Source organism: Uloborus diversus, chromosome 4 (genome assembly GCF_026930045.1).
Source record: "Uloborus diversus isolate 005 chromosome 4, Udiv.v.3.1, whole genome shotgun sequence".
Taxonomy (NCBI): domain Eukaryota; kingdom Metazoa; phylum Arthropoda; class Arachnida; order Araneae; family Uloboridae; genus Uloborus; species Uloborus diversus.
In genome coordinates, this window is record NC_072734.1 from 56,955,434 (window position 1) to 56,975,647 (window position 20,214).

Below are 20,214 nucleotides of genomic sequence, written 5' to 3' on the forward strand. Positions count from 1 at the left end.
CAAACACGGAGGATCTTTGACCAGCTAGCATCAAGCCTGAAATCCTCTAGCTACGAGTTCAATCATTTACTGATCAGGTCACCATGTCTTTATTAAATCAAGTGCAGCAGTTTATTGTTTCACAAATAAAAATGGAATAAAAAGAAAACATATTTATAACTAAAGCTGCTCTAGCACGATTGTGTGGCACTAAGCACCCATGATTTACACTTTTGCTTTTATAGTTGTGAACAAGCTTTTACGAGACCTCAGTAGGAATGAGGGGGACATGGCACAGACTGTGGCATTGAAATGTTTAGGGTTTAGTGGAACTTTTTTTTTGGGGGGGGGGAGGAGGGCTTTTTGTTCTAGGGGGTGTTTGAGATTTTGTGGGGAGGTGCACCCTTCTTGGGAAGGGATGGGCACCCTGGACTATTGACAGGAGACTTTCAACAAATTATCTCTGTAATTAAGAGCACTGACAGTAGCTAGCATAGGATAATAAGTGTGGTAAATAAATCTCAATTATACAGTAAGAAGCTCAGGGAAAAGGGGCAATAGATTAAAATACTTGAGAATTGTAATAAAATAGAAATGGGGAAAAAACAAGATGAAATTCTATAACTTTTAAAGTGATTTTATAAAACTAGTTCAATGTTTGAAACAGGGCTGCAGAGTAAGGGTCGTGGAGTCATTCTGATTTTTGGGGTGAATGACTTGGAGCTGAAGGCTTTAAAATTCCGAGAATCAGAGTTGATCATTTCTGCTCTGAGCCTGCAACTCTGCCAGGGCTGCAGAGTCCGAGTTGTGGAGTTCCCATTTCACTCCAGGGTCCCTCATATCTACCACTATTTGAGATTTAACCAGTTGGGTGGGACCCTGAAGAAAGCTCTGATTTTTTTGATCCAGAGCAGAAACTAAGCAATCCCTAGTCCAGCACCAGGCTTAAATAAAATGAAAAGCTTTCTGCGAACACAAATCCTGACTGGAAAATTTTCTGCAAATAATTATTTTGCCAAACTCACCCTTGAATAAAGAATTAAATTTATATTCAAATATGAAAGACACACACAAAAAAAGTGCTTTAAATAAGAGGTTTTTTTTTTCTTTGCAATAACGAACAAAAACTGCCAAAACCAGTATTTTTTTTCAAAAATGCGATTTGAAAGGCTTTTGGAAAAAGGTTTTAACAGAAATAAACTGCAATATTTTTTAAAAAATTCCCTTTTTTTTTACATTAGCAGTTACAAAAAATATTTATGCAGAACCAAAAATGTTCTGCGAACGCTGTTCGTGCACTCATCTATATTATGCAAGATTGTCCAGCACCACCAGAGGTATCGTTTCACTTGGAGGACTTAGTGACCATGAGCATATTTAATGTGCCTTAGTCACTATTAATGAAAACAGTGGATCTTCGAGTTGAGCTGATTTTAGCGTAAAGGAGTCGGAGGTTATAAAATTCAAAATCAAAGTTGGGGTGGAGCTAATCATTTTCACTCTGACTCCACAATCCTGGTTATAACAGTTGAAATAAATATTGCAGATTTAACTGATAAATTTATTCCTGAGTCAAAGCAAAACTAACAAACATAATTGAAATGATGCAAGAATTTTAGTTTAAATAAATTAAAATACACATAAAGTAACAAAATAAAACATTTTTCCATTCCTTTTGCATTCAGCAGGGGAGAAAGTTGTACACAAAATTATTAACAAAACTGTTTGTTACCTGCATCTGCTGCATTTGTCCTGATAAATGTGCGACAAAATCTTGATGCTGTTTCTGCAGTATAGAATATTGAGTTTGAATGGCAGCTGTGATAGGTGTGATCAAGGTTGCATATTCAGCAATTAAACCAGCCTGAAAATATCACAAGCATTTACATAAAATACCTTAAAAGTTTATCTAAGCTTTGCACAGAAAGCAAAATAAAATTAATTCCATAGAAACAAAAAAAAAAAAAACAAGCCACACGAACAAATTTTTTTGTTCATTTATGTTTACTACTTTTTGTTCATTTATGTTAATTACATTTTATTTATTTATTTATTGAGAAAATAAGTTTGAGATCAAAAATTTTTTAGAGTGAAACATTAATTTTACCTAGTATAATGATGCTTGCATTTAAGAACTTATCACTGCCCAATCAATCGCAGAGTTTCTTATAAGTTCTGCACATGGTGTAACATATTTAGCTTTTCAATTTTGATCTTTTGTAAAACTTGCAACATATTACAGCTACTAACACATTTATATACTAACAGTTTCAATATTTCATCGACTTAAACAAATTTTTTCCAATTCCTTATTCCAAAGTAAGGTTTTTAATTTAAAAAAATTCCCATATTAAGCATGTTTTTACAGGCAACAATAAAATAAATAAATAAATAAATAAATTTGATATTTAGTTGATTTTTATATTTTACCTGGTATGCTGCTAAAGATGCTGCTGGATTTTGAAGTTGCTAAAAGTGAAAACTTGTATTACCATTTGTTAACAATATTCAATTTTACAAAAAGAATGCTCAAAAATACTTAAAATTTAACTTACATCTAGAATAGTCTGAGAAAAATATTTGTTTGTTTCCCACAACTTATGAAGCTAAAAAAGAAAACATGATAATGATTTTAAAAATGGATAACTTAATTTAATAGAATAGTTTTGGTTTCATTTAATTCTAAAACTTTCATCACTTAAGAAATTACAGAACAATTTCATCCGGAAGAATTAATTTGGTAGATTCTTTATGATTAAATTTCACTACATTATGTTTCCAACATTTTAAACTCCAGTAAAATTTACATGATGATTTACATTACAATGATACATATCTAAGCCCTTTCCCACCCTTCCTCTCTTTCATTAGTTCTGAATGCTGCAAAACTTCAACTGAAATTATGTCACTGTAAAGCAACTTAAGATTTTTAGACAGATATTTTACTAAATGTTTTTAAGCAAAAAATGCTCTTTGAAAAATATTTTATCTTATAACCTAACTTTTAATGCAATAGTTAATTATGAGAATCAACTCACCACAATATTTTCCCATTTTAAAACAGACTTCACACAAAACCCTTACTCTGAATAACAGACTTTTTAATCCCTCAAATTAACTTTTTCCAACTCTTTCTTAAAGAAGCATAAAATGTCCACAAGATTTCAATGCATTTTGACGTTTTTAATGTACCTACCCTTATTTTTATACAGTTGGGATTTTCCTAAAAAGACATGAATTTTTGCCTGAGTTAATCAAATATTAAAAATGTAAAAAAGATCTCCAACAGATTTCACCTTAAAATAGCCCATGAATAACTGTAAAAAAAATAAAAACTAGATTTTCGCTATATTGAAAAAAAAAATCGACAACATAACATTTTATATACACATGTAACATTACCTTTGAAAGTTTTTGTTGTTTATCAGCCTCAACACCTATACTGGTAGAGCAAAATATCGGAACAACAGCCGTTTCTAATATTTTCTTTAAATCTTCTGCATTCTTACGAATACTAAAACAGCAAATAATGCTTTGATATTATATGTAACTTAAGTAGAAGTCACAGTATCTAAAGTTTTAAATGTAAGTCACAATTCTTAAGTATGAGTCAAAATATCAGAAGATTTAAGTATAAGTAACAATAAGTTAAGTATTAAGCATTAAGTATACTATCATTAAGTCTAAAATCATAAGTCACTTATGATTTTAGTACCTATATTGGTACCTATACTCAACACCTATACTGGTAGAGCAAAATATCGGAGCAACAGCCATTTCTAATATTTTCTTTAAATCTTCTGCATTCTAACGAATACTAAAACAGCTAATAATGCTTTGATATTAGATGTAACTTAAGTAGAAGTCACAGTATCTAAAGTTTTAAATGTAAGTCACAATTCTTAAGTATGAGTCAAAATATCAGAAGATTTAAGTATAAGTAACAATAAGTTAAGTATTAAGTATACTATCATTAAGTCTAAAATCATAAGTCACTTATTCCACTTAAAATTTTTAATGTAAATATAAGCAAAATATTTGTACCTCACAACCAGAAGGACGCAAGTCACATGATAATTTTACAGTCGAGAGGAAAAACTTTTTTCTCGCCCCTGCAAAGGATGGGACAAGCGAGTTTTTAACTTTTTTCTTTTTGTTTTAAGTGGAAGAGGAGTTATTTTTAAGAATTACATTCACATGGCTCGATGCAGAATAGGCTTCTACATACAATGCACTAATAAAGAGAAAATCGCAATTTTTGGACTTACATCAGTTTGGCTCTGAGGTACACACATGTGCTTTAGTTAATTTATTAGATAAAAACATGACTAGAGGCAAGTGTTGCAAGCTCAAAAGTGCACAAAATACTGTCTGTTTTTCATGAGAAAAGCTCCCGCTGTCAAATCTGAGCTCGTCTACTGCCATAGAAATGGACATCATTCATTTTCTGCAAGGGTTAGCAGGAAGGCTTTTTAGCGGCATTTCACCACTTGTCTGCTTGCCTTTGTGCAGTCGTACGGATTTTTCCAACATTAAGCTTCCGTTAAAAAAATGAGACATGCCTCATTGCTATAGCAGTAGACAGGCACAGACATTTCGGCGGTGCCTTTTTTTGTGATGGTCGGACACTAGTTATGTTTCATTTCAAGAGTTGAACTCAGATATCACTCAGTAAGAGTACAATAAACTCCCGATTATCTGAGGGCGGCTTATCCACGGCCTTTCTCACTTTCAAAGTAAAAAAAAAAGAAATTTCAGCAATGATTAACTGAATGTAGATAATTGTCTAATAGAATAATGCACACATTTTAACTTCGCAAGTGTAAAATCCACTTTTAGACATTCATATATTTCTCTCTTCTCCTCCCTTCCAATTACGACATTCCTTCCAAGTTCACCAAAAACTGACTAGTCATACCTGATTTTTAAATCTACACTACTTACTGCTTTAAATCTACACTACTTATTGCTTTAAATAATAATTAAAACATTGCTTTAAATTTATTTAATTAAATAATTTAAATAAATTGCAGAAATTTCAGAACACGTTTAATTCCCGACATTGAACGTAGCAGTGGGTCGCATGGATGTGCCGTATGTTGGGCACTACTGTTTTAGAGCATTCAAATTCCTTTTTTTCTGTATTCTGTCGCCTCACTTAATATCTATATTTTCTAAAACATTCAACAAATTAAGATAAACTCTGAAAAATTCAATAATAAAGTTCTTACAAGTGATGGAATCGAACTCCCATGCAACTGAATTGCTTTTTTTGAGTGGGCGTGGCAAAACTAAGAACGTGAAATTTTGCTACTACAGAATATGAAACATAAGAAGTGTTGAAAATAACAGAAAATTCAAAATAAATTATGTCCAGGCAGTAAAATCACATCGCAAAAAATGGCAAGCGGCTGCAAAAAAAGTGGATGCAATGAGATTTCAAAATTCAGATTTGATTTTTGGATCGTTCAATTTTCCACTTTTTATAGCCTTTATATGCTATATTGTTAAATCACTCAAGATTTCTAATGCTCCTTTAGTTACTGTTCCTTTCTCTTTGTCCAGGACATTTTTCCATGACTTGAAATAAATTTCCATGACTTTCAATGAAAATTTCAATTTTCCAGTACTTTTCCAGGTCTGAAATTCTATTATTTTTTTTCCATGACATTCCAGGATTTCCATGACCAGTACGAACCCTGTCTCGTATTTGTGTAATCTGTTTGTAATAATGAGCGATCCTTTAACTTTTCAATGCAGTTTCTTGCACACACACTCTTATCGTTTCAAGCTGTAGTTTAAATGTATGAGATTGTTATTGATATTTTTAAGCTATTGCATACACTAGCATCATTTTTACCTATTTTGAAGTTAATACACAAATTTGTATATCCACAGTTACCGTGCCACGCTATTCCGTAGATAATCGGGAGTTTATTGCACCAACAATTCAAAACTATGGTGCCAGAGAGCATCAAAATATTCTAAATTTTAACATAAAAATATCAACTTAATTATTATTCTCTATCATTAGTTTAAATAAAAATAAGTTTATGATACTTACCAATGGTGAAGTACATCATTGATTAAATACACAAGATGCAGTTTCGCTTCAAATGTAGCACCAGGTTCTGTAACTCTATATTTTATGGAAATATGGAAAATTAGTTCAATAATTTTGAGTGCAATAAAGCAATATCAATCCAAACACAAAGTTGATGATACAAGAAATATTTTTGTTAAACAAGTACAGTGTAACCTTGATTTAACAATTGTCAAGGAACAGGAAAAAGTTATTGTTAAATCAAGGAAATTGTTAAATCAAGCAGCGTAGACATTCAATGCAGTCAATTCCTGACCAGTGAAATGTATCCTTAAATTGAGGAAATTATTAAATCAGGTATAAAATCTAAGTTACTCCGAAACATAAAAGGCATGGATATAAAATTCTTACATTTACAGCAATAAGAACAGTAAATTTAGCTCTACCAATTTGAATTACACAAATTAATAAAGTAGTGCACATTTGATTTTCCCTATTAAGAAATATTAATGGTGACCTTGAAACGAGAAATTCTGCAATTTGGCAATCTTTGTATTAATTTTTTGATGATGATGTTCAAGTTTGGAGGTCACGTTTTGTCAAAGTGCCCAATATTTAAATTCATATGTTAGTACTATGAATTTTCAAACATATTGCTTTGATACTTAAAATAAACCACCAGCTCAGTTATTCCATCCGAAGACTGCAGTTTCGTGCTTTTTAGCACTCATCAGCCCAGAATAGGAATCATATGAGCTGGAGGCAAAAAACCTCTTAAGGGACCCAAGAGAGTGATTCCTATTCCGGGCTGAAGAGTGCTAAAAAGCAGGAAACTGCAGTCCTCGGATGGAATAAATGAGCTGGTGGTGTATTCTAAACATTTCTGCCTTAGCCCTGGCTTGGGGCGGTAACTTACTACAAAATATTGCTTTGAGTTGTTCATTTCAAAGCTACTATTAAGCCCGACACACAAAGGAAGGGGGTTATAAGTTTGACGTGTGGGGGTGTGTATCTGTCTGTGACACTCTAGCACCTAAAGGAATGGATCGATTTCTAAAACATTTTTTTTTGTTTGAAAGGAGAGTTGATCGAGAGTGTTCTTAGCTAGGTAGCGTCTTTGGATGACCCTAGTTAATGAAGATATTAATTGAAACCTCTAACAGGTTTTTTGCATTTTTTGCAGTGAAAATATATTTAAATTTTTTTTTAATTTGGTACCAAAATAAAGAGTTATTTTTTTCTGTGTCAGACAGAATGTGTTTGGAACTTCTGTGTTATATAAGATTCAAATTATAACGAATTTTAAAGCAGGTTTTAAATACAGCTAAGACTTTATTCAGCAATTAGTAACCAAATTCATTGTTGGCTGATAAGGAAATTACAAGCAATGATTTAAAATTTTCATCTGTTGTCAGTTTTTACCGTATTACCCCACATTATCTGGCATGCCGCAAAATTCGGGGGTCACCATATTTTTAATAACACTTGCCTGGTCTTTTCCAGCACGCCGGAAAAACCGAGGTTAGGGAAAAAATACTATAAAAATATATGTTTAGCTTACAAATGAATATAAGTTGTAAAACAGTTTAATTTTGTAAAAATATTTACCAACAGTGTCATTTGTTATTTAAACAAGAAAAATATTGTTTAGTAACAAATAATTTTGTAAAAATTAAATTAAAACTAAGCAAATGTTTAAACAGAGAGTTACCATCCCTAAACCAGTGCTAAAGAATTCACCATAGCTATTCAATAAATAAAAATTCAACTTATTTTTCTAAAAAGAACCAAAAATTATTTATCAAAAAACATTATGAACAAATCGCATTAGCGATGATTGCTTTTGAATTGATTACCTTACTGGTATATAATTAAATCTGCTAATAATGACCTACTATAAATAAAAAGCACATATTATATGTAATACATTTTTTTTTTTTTGAACGAAGGTTACTTTTGAGATTTATTTATTTTTTTCCTTACAGTGGTTTGCTTTCTGATTGAAACCAAATGAGGAAATTTACTTTTAATTCGTTGCAAAATAAACCTTGAATTATTTGGCATGCCGGATAATTCGAATTTCCTGGCATGCTGCTCAACCTCGCTTTTTTCTAGCATGCCGGATAATGCGAAAGAATACGGAATTTGTTAACAAATAAAATACTTGTAATTGATTTTAATAGTATAAGACTTTTAAAATGATTTTTAATTTTCCCTCTTGATTCTACATTTGCAATGTAGTCGGGGGGGGGGGGGGTTAAAATTTTTAATTTTTATTATTATCACATAAAAATTACAAAATGCTTTTTTGTAATATATACATAAAATAAACATTGCATTGCCAGGCACATTAAAATAGACATATATTTTAACATACATGGCAGAAAATAAATCAAATTTCTAATATAGCAGAAAGCTTTAAGATTCTGTTTATCTGAGCTTAATGGCTAAATATAGCCATTAATCATTTCCATAGTTCTGGCTGCCACTATCATGGTTACAAATATTAAATTTTTTCACCTTTCATAACCATATCCTAATGAAATATCGACAAATCAAAGTATAAGTAAGTCAAATAATCTTAATGGTAATTTTTTCCTAAAAGTGGATAAATAATTGCATTACCCCAAAAAATAAAAAATTCAAAAAAAAAAAAAAAAAAAAACAAAGGACTTGAAACAATAAAATTGTTTAATAAGTTGTTCAATACAAACCTTTTTAAAATATATAAGATAATGACTTCAGATTTAGCATATGTAGTCCCATGAGAAAATATCCATCCTTTCCCAGTCTATTTAAAGAAAAAAAAATCAAATTTGTAATACTTATTCAACACTAGCACAGTGCGTTAAGACATATTATAAATCATCATAGTTACACAGTCAAATAGCAATCATCACATATATAATAGCCAAAATCACTGATGAAGTATTACTCTGATTTCACCAAAAATTCAAATTATATCAGCTGCTTTGAAATTGTAAAATTAGATCCTCAAAGACGAAAAAAAAGTCACTCCTTATAAACTATCGTTGGTTTAGTAATCAGTTATTTGATGAAAAACGAATGAAAGATTTTTTTAAATAAATCTATTGAAAAAGAATGATGGGTGAAGTTTTCTTTCTTTTTTTTTTCTAATATGGTTTTTGTTTTCTTACCAGTTTTATAAGCTTTTATAGAACATGATAGATTGGCAAAATTCTTCGCTGATTTATGTTAGTTCTAAAATTACTTTTAGTCTACATTTGAAAATATTTTTCTGAAATCTTCAGATTTTAATTCATTAACACATGCTGCTGCTAAAGTGGAAAGATCAAGCATGATGGTGGTGCAAATTAAAAATTTATCTCTATGCATTTTGATCTATGTATTTGATATTCCAATTATGATTTTCGCAAAAAGTAAAATTAAATCAGTTGTACATGACACGCGAGGTTTATTTAATGCAATGGACAAGCTGAGAACAGATTTATGCTGATTATGATTTCGAAAAGGAAATCCTTAGCAATTTACAACTTTTGACAAGTTGCTAATTTTATGCTTTTATGAACAGAATACAATGGTGCCCCCCCCCCCTTTAAGGGCAATTGCCGTCCCCCATAAATATCACAAAGCCCCAAAAACAAAAGTCCCCCCTCCCAAATAAAAAGAAAAATACTCCTCAAAACACCCCCTCCCCAAGGTGGGCACCCCTGCAAAATGGTTATAGAATTATGTATAAGTTTTAGATATTTTTCTCGTATATATCTACTTTAAAGCCATAATAACATGTCCAAAAATTATTATTTTCAGGTTATTACTGCATTGCATGTAGAATCCCATTTCGCATTAAGCCACAACAAAGTCATTTTGTTTAAAAAAAAAATCCCTTTACATTTATTTTTCATCAGGGTATCTGCTGCATTTTGAAATCCATGATTTTCCCTGACTTCTGCTTGTAACTCTCCATGACTCACAGGATGCAATTTTCAGGGAAAAAAAACATTCTTTTTTCACAAGAATGTCTGAATTAGTGTTTAGTGAAAATTAAATTACAATCATCTGATCTATATTTTGGAAACATATTTCTAAAAATTCAAATTAAAGTGAAATGTAACTAGTTTAGCTGCTATTATTACTAAAAAACAATTAATGCAACAATGACTAGTGAGGCATATGAAATAATTAGAGTTTTAACTTAATTACTTTGCTACCATGGACATACATTTATAAATCTAAAACTTTTTAAAATATTTTTTGAATTCCAATAAATCATATAAAATTTTTATCTAGGTAAGAATTTACATGTAAACAAATTTATTATTTTTCCCCCCAAGAGATCTGATATGATACACAATAATTTTTCAATCAATAAAAATATTGAAAAAAAAAAAAAAAAAAAGCTAAATTGCAAAATGCTTTTTCAAAATAAAAGAAGCTTCTTCAAACACACAGCAATAATGATGTAAAACTACTGGTGAACAGAAAACAGTTTTGCTTGATTTTTATTTCTTTTGAATTTTTTTATGAATATTTTATTTTATAAACAAATAATGAATCTAAAACTTTTCTTTAAACTTAGCAGTTCTCTAAACCATCTGTGACTTGCAATCATTTAGTAATTTCTAAAATTAAGTTTGTAATCAATAAAATAAATAAATAATCAGAAAAAAATTAAATATTAAATCAAAGTACTGAACAATTAACTTACCAGACAGTATCAGATATTTTACCGGCAAAGTTTTACAATAGGCTACACATTTGAGAAACTCACTAAACTGATTTTTGCAACATATTCAGACTTTTTAAAAATTTTACTCTTGAAAATTCCCCTATTCCTGCATTTTATTGATGTCCTAAAAAACCTTTATTAATTCTTAAAACTAATTTTATTTTCTAAAATCTTCATTAACTTAAAACACAGATGAAAATTAATGAAAATTTTTGTAAGTCTCTTCAATCAACACAGATGCAAATGACTAAAAATTTTCAAGTTGAATAAGTGCGATAATATTAGAAGTTTACAAATCCTCAACTACACAATTAGGCATATAAGAAGAGCTAAAAATAATGAGTTACACATAATTATAAATGTTCAAACAGTAGACTCACATAGTAAAGGAAACCAACAAGTATCATAGAAGCAGATGCAATCGAATTTTGAAATGTGTAAAAAATCGCGACTGGCGTGTAAAAGCATGGGAAGTGGATTAAGATACCTAAATTTTGCACCTAATCTGTACAATTTGATAAATATGCATGTTCATGAACTTAAATCCATGACCTGTTGTCAGTTTTCATTATTTTTGAGCATTTTTTGCTGAAAATCATGATTTTCCATGATCCTTTTCGGTAATAGTTGAAATCCATGACTTTCCTCAACCTTCCAGGTGTGCGGACACCCTGTACCATTGCTTTAAGAGCACAAGTTCCAACCTTCATATACAGTACTATAACAGTTTTTATCGTCAGAGTTGGTAAAAACACCAGTTTTTATTTAAGCAAAAAAGAGTTTTATGGTTTAAACCAAGTTTATTTGGTTTAAACAATATTTAAAAGATGAACAATTTGTTAGTAATTAGTATATTAGTAAGAAGAAGAAAAATTATGAAAACATTTTCGGGAAAACAATTTAGTTTTTCAAAAACCATTTTCAAAAAAACCATATGGTTTTAAAAAAACACTAGGTTTAAACCAAAGAAAATTTCATGAACACCGCCTAAACCACCAGCTCAGTCAATTCCAGCCAAGGACTGCAGTTTCGAGCTTATTAGCACTCATTAGCCCGGCATAGCAGTGACTGAACTGGAGGTGGAAAACCTCTTAAGGAAGCCAAGAGTGCTAAACGAACTGGTAGCTAATACGGAATTAGCACTGACCAGTCATGTATTTTCATGTATTTCTGCCTTAGTCCTGGCTATAGGGCAGTAACTTACTGAACAAACAAAATTTGTTTAAAAATTGGCCTGTCCCTGTCATACCATGACGGGTTATTTTCCAATTAAATTAGAATTGGAAAACTGAGCTTATAAATATTATGCTCAGTATGCATATTTAACTTATTAGCAGAGAATAAAATACAAATGAAAACGGCAAGTTAAAGTATCAATAAAAATTAAATTTCCATTCATTTGGGAGAGAAAGGATTTTAGTAAAAACAAATCAAAACTTTAGTTACTAGCTTCTACTGCAGTACTGCAACAAAATCAAAATTAACTAATATTTGATGCAGTAAAACTTTAAAAATAGATTGAATAATTTTAAAGAACAGAGTATTTTAACTTTGTAAAGGATATTATAACAAATGTAGCATACACAAGTAGTGTAGATAAACATTATCAGCATGCTTTAGTTGTAAGACAAAAGCTTGCAATAACAAAAACAATAATAGACGACAAAAGTATTGAATTCTGATAAGTGCAGATAAATCAATCATGAAAATGAATGCAATGCATCAGAAACATAAGAAAAGATTGACAAAAGCGAAGTACAATATATAAAATTTTTAAACGAAATAGGCAATTTTGTTTTATTAAACAAGGGCATTAATGGTCAGCATCTGAAAGTGGTAGGAAGGTAGAGAAAAACTTGTTTTAAAACATAAGTCTCAAAAATAAGGAACTTAAAATGCCAATTCAGACTTCTGTTATCCCTTTTTACACAACAAAAAGGAACAATAATAAATAAATAAAACATTTATTATAATATGAATGAAACTCTTTTTGGTAAGTAAGAGGATTAAAACTCAAACTTCTAATTTCCCCAGAGTTTCCCAGGTTGCATAGCAAACCTACAAACAGGAAATCTTAACAAAGAATTCAATGCTAACCCTTATATGACACACAAATACTTACAGATATAGAATCTTTTGTGCAACTATCAATAATTGGTTGTAGTATGCCATCTAATTCTTTAAGGTCTAGTTCATTCTCTGATGCTAATTTACTTAATTTTTCATCCTGGGCTTTACGTATTACTTCATCTACTTGAACCTTTAAAAGAAATAAAAATTGAAATGAAATTCCAGCACTATGACAAATTAGATGTGTATAGGGATTGTAACATTGGTATATAGGTATACCGAATACCGGTATTTAGAGCAATTTTGTAATACTGGTATTTGCTGAGGAAAATACTGGTATTTTCGGTGTTAGCTGAAACTAATATAGTTTCAATTCAAGAATTTTCAATTTAACTTATTAAGTATCTATTTATATTTTAAATGTACTTTTATTTTCCCATGACACAGAACCGAAATTAATCTATTGATGTAAAAATTTTGCTTCAAAAGCATGAACTAATAGAATATCATTAAACAAAAGTATATGTTTGTGCACCATGTATTTATTTTTACATTTCCCTAATCGCTCATTTTCTCTTTTGGGAAGGTTAATTTCGAGTGTAATTTTGAATGCCACCCTCTTCCCCCCCTTTGTCGGATGAACAATTTATTCAAACCATCAATTGCAGAACTGCTTTATGATTTTATTTTTCTTAAATGTTTGTGTCTACTGTACTAAATTTTGACAAACACTGTTTCCTGTTAGCTTTACATATGGCAATTTGTTGGCAATAGTATTTGTTTGTTGTGCCGTCTCACTATTTGGCAAGATAATATTTAGAAAGTCTTGAAAATTTGCATAGAGGAAAAGCATAAAGATGTTCCACAAATTCAAAGATATTTTCAGATATTTACATAATTATAATTGCAAAGAATTTTGAAAAGAAAGCTAAAACGAATAAGAGAAACCAACAAGATCAAATTTAGTCAAGTTTATCGTAAATTTCAAACCAAAAGGGCTAATAAAAATTAAACACAAACCCTTCATGTTCAAGAGAAAATGATGCTAATATTGGAAAAGTATTGTCTCTCAGGAAAGAAATTTCAACTAGCTTTAAATTAAAAAAATAATAGAAATGCACACAATATGAAAGAAACACACACACACAAAAGGTTTTCTCCAGAAATGACATTTAACAGACCGATTTTTTTTTTTTTTTGAAGATAAAATACTTTTGGGCAATTAAATTAGAGGAGGTGTATCACGCATTGCAAACAGTACCACCGACATGCGTGAGTTCAGAAAGAGTAGTTTCAACTGTAGGAAAGTTGAGCACTAAAATGAGTTCTAGGCTTAGAGACAATTCAATAGATGCATTATGATTTTTACTAGTATTGATTTTTTATTATGACAATTGTTCCTTCATTTTACATTTGTTCACAATATGTTTTCATAATACAATTTTTGTAAAAATTATGAAATATGGCAACAAAACAATATGTTTTCAAGTAATTTTTGAGAAATTTCAAATACTGGTATTAAAACCGGTATTCTGGTATCACGTTTTAAAAATACCGAATACTGGTATCGATTTTTTGGTCCGGTATTGTAATCCCCAGATGCATACTTTTCTGCAAAGAAAGTGCTCATTTAATTAAAATTTGTCACATCTCTAAAGCAAAGATAATAATTAAATAATAATAATAATAATGTTACTTCAGTGCTGAAAGTAAAATGACAATAACATTTTTAATAAAACAAAAAGTTGTAATTTTTGCATACATATCGATAAAATAATTGGAAATTTTTGTGCTTCATTTATGTTATTTTTACAGGGTATCTGCTACTTTTTGAGTTTTGAAATCCATGACTTTCCCTGACATTCCATGACTTCTGCTCGTAGATTTCCATGACTCACATTCTTCAAATCCATGACTTTCCATACTTACGCAAGTTACTTCATTTGACAATGACATCAAAATTGTGCATAAATATAAATAGAGACTATAAAGCAGTATAACTTTGTTTTAGGAAAATATCCTTTTTATCTCAGCTATGTAAATAAATCTAAACAAAAGCAGCAAAAAATATTCAGCTAAATATGTTTATGAAAACCAAATGATGCAACAATATATTGAGACAAAAAATAAGTACTAGAATTTAAGAACATTTAAAATTTAAAATAATCCATTATCTCCCCAAAGCGCAGTATGAAATTGTAAAATACAAATTTAGTAAATGCATTCATACATTAAACAGAAAAAAAAAAAACTTCAAAATAATCAATTCCAGAGAATTCTCTTGTCAGAATATTCCCATGTCTTGCTTTATTTTCAGTCAAGAGATCGAGTTCGCGCACGTGTGCAGTTATGGCAAATTGGCCAGGTGTTGGAAGGATTCAACGTTGAGTATTTAACTGATTGGTCAACACAATGTAACTCTATTCAGTAGATTCCCGCCCATTAGCCAGGGCTAAAGCAGAAATACGTGAAATACACCGCCAGCTCAGTCATTTCCAGCCGAGGACTGCAGTTTCGTGCTTACTAGCACTCATCAGCCCGGCAGAGGAAAGTGACTGAGCTGGAGATGGAAAACCTCTTAAGGAAGCCAGGAGTGCAAAACAAACTGGTAGCTAATATAGAATTAGCAGACCAGACGAGTGACCGTTCCTTAAGAGGTTTTCCATCTCCAGCTCAGTCACTTTCCTATGCCGGGCTGATGAGTGCTAATAAGCACGAAACTGCAGTCCTCGGCTGGAAATGACTGAGCTGGCGGTGTATTTCACAATGTAACTCGTCAGGAAATGTTATTGACAAATCAGCTTTTCTGTGCGTTGGAAAACAAAGTAGATGAATGGCGATGAAATCATTTTCGTTCTTCCGAGATCGGAAGAACAGCGATCGGTCCTGAGCGCGAAATCCATGACCAAAAGTCAGTTTCCATGACTTTTGGACATTTTACACTGAAATCCATGACTTTCCATGACCAATTTCGATCACGTTTGAAATCCATGAGTTTCCCTGACTTTCCATATGCGCGGACACCCTGTTTTTATCAAAATAGATGACTGCATTCGATATTTACTCTCATCTTGGAGTATAATCTGTTAAAATAAATAAAACAAATGGAGAAGATGTTAATTCAAGGGGAAGAGGGTAAAAATGAACTGCATGTTCTCATAACTTACTAATTGATGCTGTCATCAGATTTTAATGTTCAAGAAAGTTTATAATGAACCACGTATGAGGCAGTGAGAAGCAAAGGGATGTAAGTGTCAAAATTAAAAATTTGGAGATAACCAGTACAAATGGTAGGTGAGCCTTTTCTCTGTTTTGGGGCAGGAGATAATACTAGTACCTCTGGTAGGTGCTACTATACAGCATGATTTATTTTTAAAAAAAATCAATGAAAGTGTACCTAGAACCGCAATCGTATATGCATTTTATACAAAACTTGAAATTGTCCACCCACTTACATCCCCTTGCTTCTCACTGACTCATATGCAGAGTATTAGTCAATGCATAGATGTATTAAAAAAAAAAAAAAAAAAAAAAAAAAAAAAAACGACAAGTTGGATGCTATAAGGATAACGGGAAGACCATTTAATAATTTTCAATTTTTAAGAAGTTTTTGTGCAATATTTTGGGACAATTATTCCTACGGAATATAAGAAACATGATTACTTTTAAACAATTAGTCAATAAAAATTTTCTTGGTTTTTAAATATGTATTTTTTAAATTAAATTCACAAAGAAAAACAAGAAGGCAAGACAATTTTCTACAATTAATCAAATTTCAATCACTGATTATTATTTTTTTTTTTTTTTCATATAATTTTCTTCTCTTCTGGCAGTATTAATGTATTCAATTCTGTCAATAAAAGTTTTTGTTTCATAGTTCTTGGTTAGATTTGGATTCTTGTTTAAATGATATGATGGAATTTCAGACTTAAGATAAGTCACCAATAAAAAATTAAATAAAAATAGGACCGCATAAAAGTCAAAATAATCTCGGAATGAGCTGAATTGGCAATTTACTGTTGAAAAATAGTTTGCTTTTAGAATAACATTTTTAAACAAAATCCCCTAAAAGGTCAATTGTGATTGAAAATGAGAGAACTTAAACTTAAAAAGCAAAGAAAAATTTTCATTCTTAAGTCACAAGAGAGAAAGGACATATAGAACTTAAATATGATGTTCTAATTCAAGGCAGAAAGAAACAAAAGTACAGCAGAAGGTTAAGTTTATTCATTTAAGTACATCAAACAAAATACCTGTTGCTGTTGCAGCAACAATTGATGCTGAGCAGCGAGATTCTGTTCACTCTGTCTGATCTGTTCCTGAGAGGTATCTTGTAACTGATGAATGTGCTGTTGCCAAGGCGCAGTTTGAATCGATTGACGATTGAGTGCCTGTTGAACAATTGCCTGCTGTTCTAAACTGCGTTCTTTTTGTTTTAAAACTATAACAAATATCTTTTTAGTTAACCTTTGGTTTAAAAAGATTACATGAAAACAAACAAATATATTTTGTAAAACTACATACATTAAAAAAGGTTTGGATGCATAAACAAAGCACACATTAATATTAAACAAGTTTATCAATTTTAAAAATTAAGATAAACTTTATAAAAAAAATCACTTGTTCTACAGTTAACATTTTTCAGCATTTTTTTTATGTTCTTTTCAGCATTCTTTTTTTATGACCTATTTGTTTACTATCAGCATATATTTACAACGAAATTAATATACTTGTGTGTCATTCTACGCGAACTGAAATCACAACATGGTTTTTTGAACTTAAAGCAATACCATTGTAAGATAAATAAATACCTTTGTGCTGAATAGTAAAGTCAGACCAAACAACGTAAGTAGAAGCACAAATTTGTAATTGTGCTTCTACTTACGTTGTTTGGTCTGACTTTACAATACCATTGTGTTTGATATTATTCTGGAAAAAAGTTTTTGGATTGAATGGGTGTTTTTGACAGACATGCATAGTTATGTTTAAAATTTGATATGCCAAAAATCCCTCCTCCCCCTCCCCAAGGTTGATGACATACCTCCTCAAATGCTACAAAGCACCCTTACCCCGAAATAAGAACAAAAAACTCTAAAAATAACCCCTTCAAAGTTTCAATGGTGCAACCACGCACCAATGCTCCCCCCCCCCACCCACCACTGGTCAACATCCCTAATAATGATGTAGCATGTGTTCAGACGTCATATATCATAACAACTGTGTTATCTACTCCAACTTTAAACAACAGAAGTTATTTTTGGCTTTGATGTTTTGTTGTAATGCAGTGTACAATATCGTAAGCTGTCCTCTCTGCTACAGTGTTGGGGAAAAAAATAGCATCACCCTCGCATTTTCACAACAATGGGACAGGTGAGAAGTCTTGGTCAACCGATTAACAAAGAATGTATGTGAAATTCTGCAAAACTTATGAAATAAACATTTAACAGCAGGAATCTGATAATTGTTTATTTATGGAAATACATGACCAAAACTGTAACAAGTGCAATGTGAAGTGCATCCTTGTTGCCAAGTGGACGACGAAAAAGTAAGTAGAGATTTTAATTGTAACCCTCTTTCTGTTCGAAAATAAACAAAATTAACATGGAAATGTTTGAACATCATAAAATATAACATAATATTTTGTTGGTCCGCCTCTAGCATTAATGACAGCTTGACATCTACAGGCATTGAACGGATGAGTGATTGAATATATTCTTAACTGAGTTTATGTGCCAGACACGAATTATTGATTCCCAGAGTTTTGTAAGTGATGTTGGCTTACATTTCTCCTCACTTCTACACCTATTCTATTCCAACAATTTTCGATGGGATTTAGATTGGGGCTATTTCCGGGGAAAGGCAAACTGATGACCCCATGCACATTTTTCCATTTCTGAACCTGCGTGTGAGTTTAAAAAAATTATTTAACCCCATGCCAATTTAAGTCTAATAGCAGGATAAAGGTTTTTAAATTGTTACTTACCAGTTTTGCCCTATGGCATGGAGCAGAATCATCCTGGAAAATAATGTTTGGAACTGAAGTAAAGTGATCCCGGATAGTAGGAAGCAATTTCCACTCCAAAATGCCAATATGCACCTAAGCGTTTACTGTTCTTTGCATAAAGTGAAGCCCACCAACGCCTTGATCAGAAATACATTCTCAAATCATCTGGAATACGGGATGCTTGAATGTATGTTCAATGCAGTCGGGATGATATTCCTCTCATTTGCGGCATCTAACTGTGTGCTCTCTGTCGGACCCATGCAGATTGAATTTGGACTCATCCGAAAACACAACTGATTTCCATTGATCGATAGTCCACCCTTGTTGAGCTTTTGCCCAGTCTAGACACTGTTTCCTCATTTTTTTGGTCAACAATGGCTTCTTTCGTGGTCGACGTGCCACCAAACCCACAAAACCCAGTCATTTTTGTAGAGACGTACCGAGTAGCACTTTGGCCGAGTAGCCGAGTACCGAGTACTCGGCCTTTTACTACTCGGCCGAGTAACTCGGCCTTTCACTACTCGGCCGAGTTTCCCAGTACCAATTATGTTGAAAGAAGGACCACTGACACACACTGATGAATTTTGAACTTATTGAAATAGTAGTATAGACCTCCTTGTCCATATAATAGTTTTTAAACTAATTTCCTGCTGAAATTTAACTACAAAATTTTGCAAAAATAATATTTTTTAAATTAAAAATGAATAAATAAAAGGTATGACTTATCAAGTTGAAATTAAAACAAATTATACAAATTTATTCATTATAGATCTAGTTCGCTAAACATAAATAATTTTTAAAAGCAAAAAAACAAATGTGCAGGAACACTGCAGACACGTTTTTCTGTGTTACAAGGATCGTCTTTTCAGCGCATAACATGTGAACTAAAAAATGTAAAGGTATACGACAAAAAATTCGACTTTTGCCGGATGCCTTTAAATCAACGAACTCACATTTTGTGCATTTAAAAAGAAATTCCTCGTAACGCCAAAACACGTGTCTGCAGTGATCCTGCACTGTGCTTCTAACGTTGTTTTATTTCCTTTTATTTTTAAAGCTAAGGTATTTTTATATATCTTATAACTAATTTTAGTTTGTAGCAAAAATTCCATATTTGCACAATTTTTAACAAAAAAGTTTTAACTTTCGAGACATTCGAACCAAGATTTATTCCATTGAAGTATTTCAAACTTCATTATTCTCAAAATTTAAATTTGAATTGTAAATGGTTGCAGAAAATTATATATGCTTGAGCTTTTTTGTAAATTTTAATATATTCAATTTTTTGCAACTACTCGGTATTGGCCGAGTATCTCATCAAAATTTGGCCGAGTACCGAGTACTCGGCATATTGGCCGAGTAGGCCGAGTACCGAGTAGTTACCGAGTACTCAGTATGTCTCTACAT

The 20,214-nt window shown here is 31.4% G+C and overlaps 1 protein-coding gene across 1 annotated transcript in view; it reads right to left on the reverse strand.

Moving 5' to 3' along the window:
* Positions 1–20,214, reverse strand: part of LOC129220582 (calcium homeostasis endoplasmic reticulum protein-like) — an 82,073-nt gene that overhangs the window by 44,794 nt on the left and 17,065 nt on the right. Inside the window, exons 3-10 of the mRNA XM_054855014.1 lie at positions 17,057–17,244; positions 12,856–12,993; positions 8,737–8,813; positions 6,044–6,118; positions 3,382–3,493; positions 2,535–2,585; positions 2,410–2,448; positions 1,712–1,843 (exon numbers count right to left, since the gene is read on the reverse strand). Coding sequence (XP_054710989.1) covers positions 1,712–1,843; positions 2,410–2,448; positions 2,535–2,585; positions 3,382–3,493; positions 6,044–6,118; positions 8,737–8,813; positions 12,856–12,993; positions 17,057–17,244 — 812 coding nt within the window. The remainder of the gene's footprint in view (positions 1–1,711; positions 1,844–2,409; positions 2,449–2,534; positions 2,586–3,381; positions 3,494–6,043; positions 6,119–8,736; positions 8,814–12,855; positions 12,994–17,056; positions 17,245–20,214) is intronic.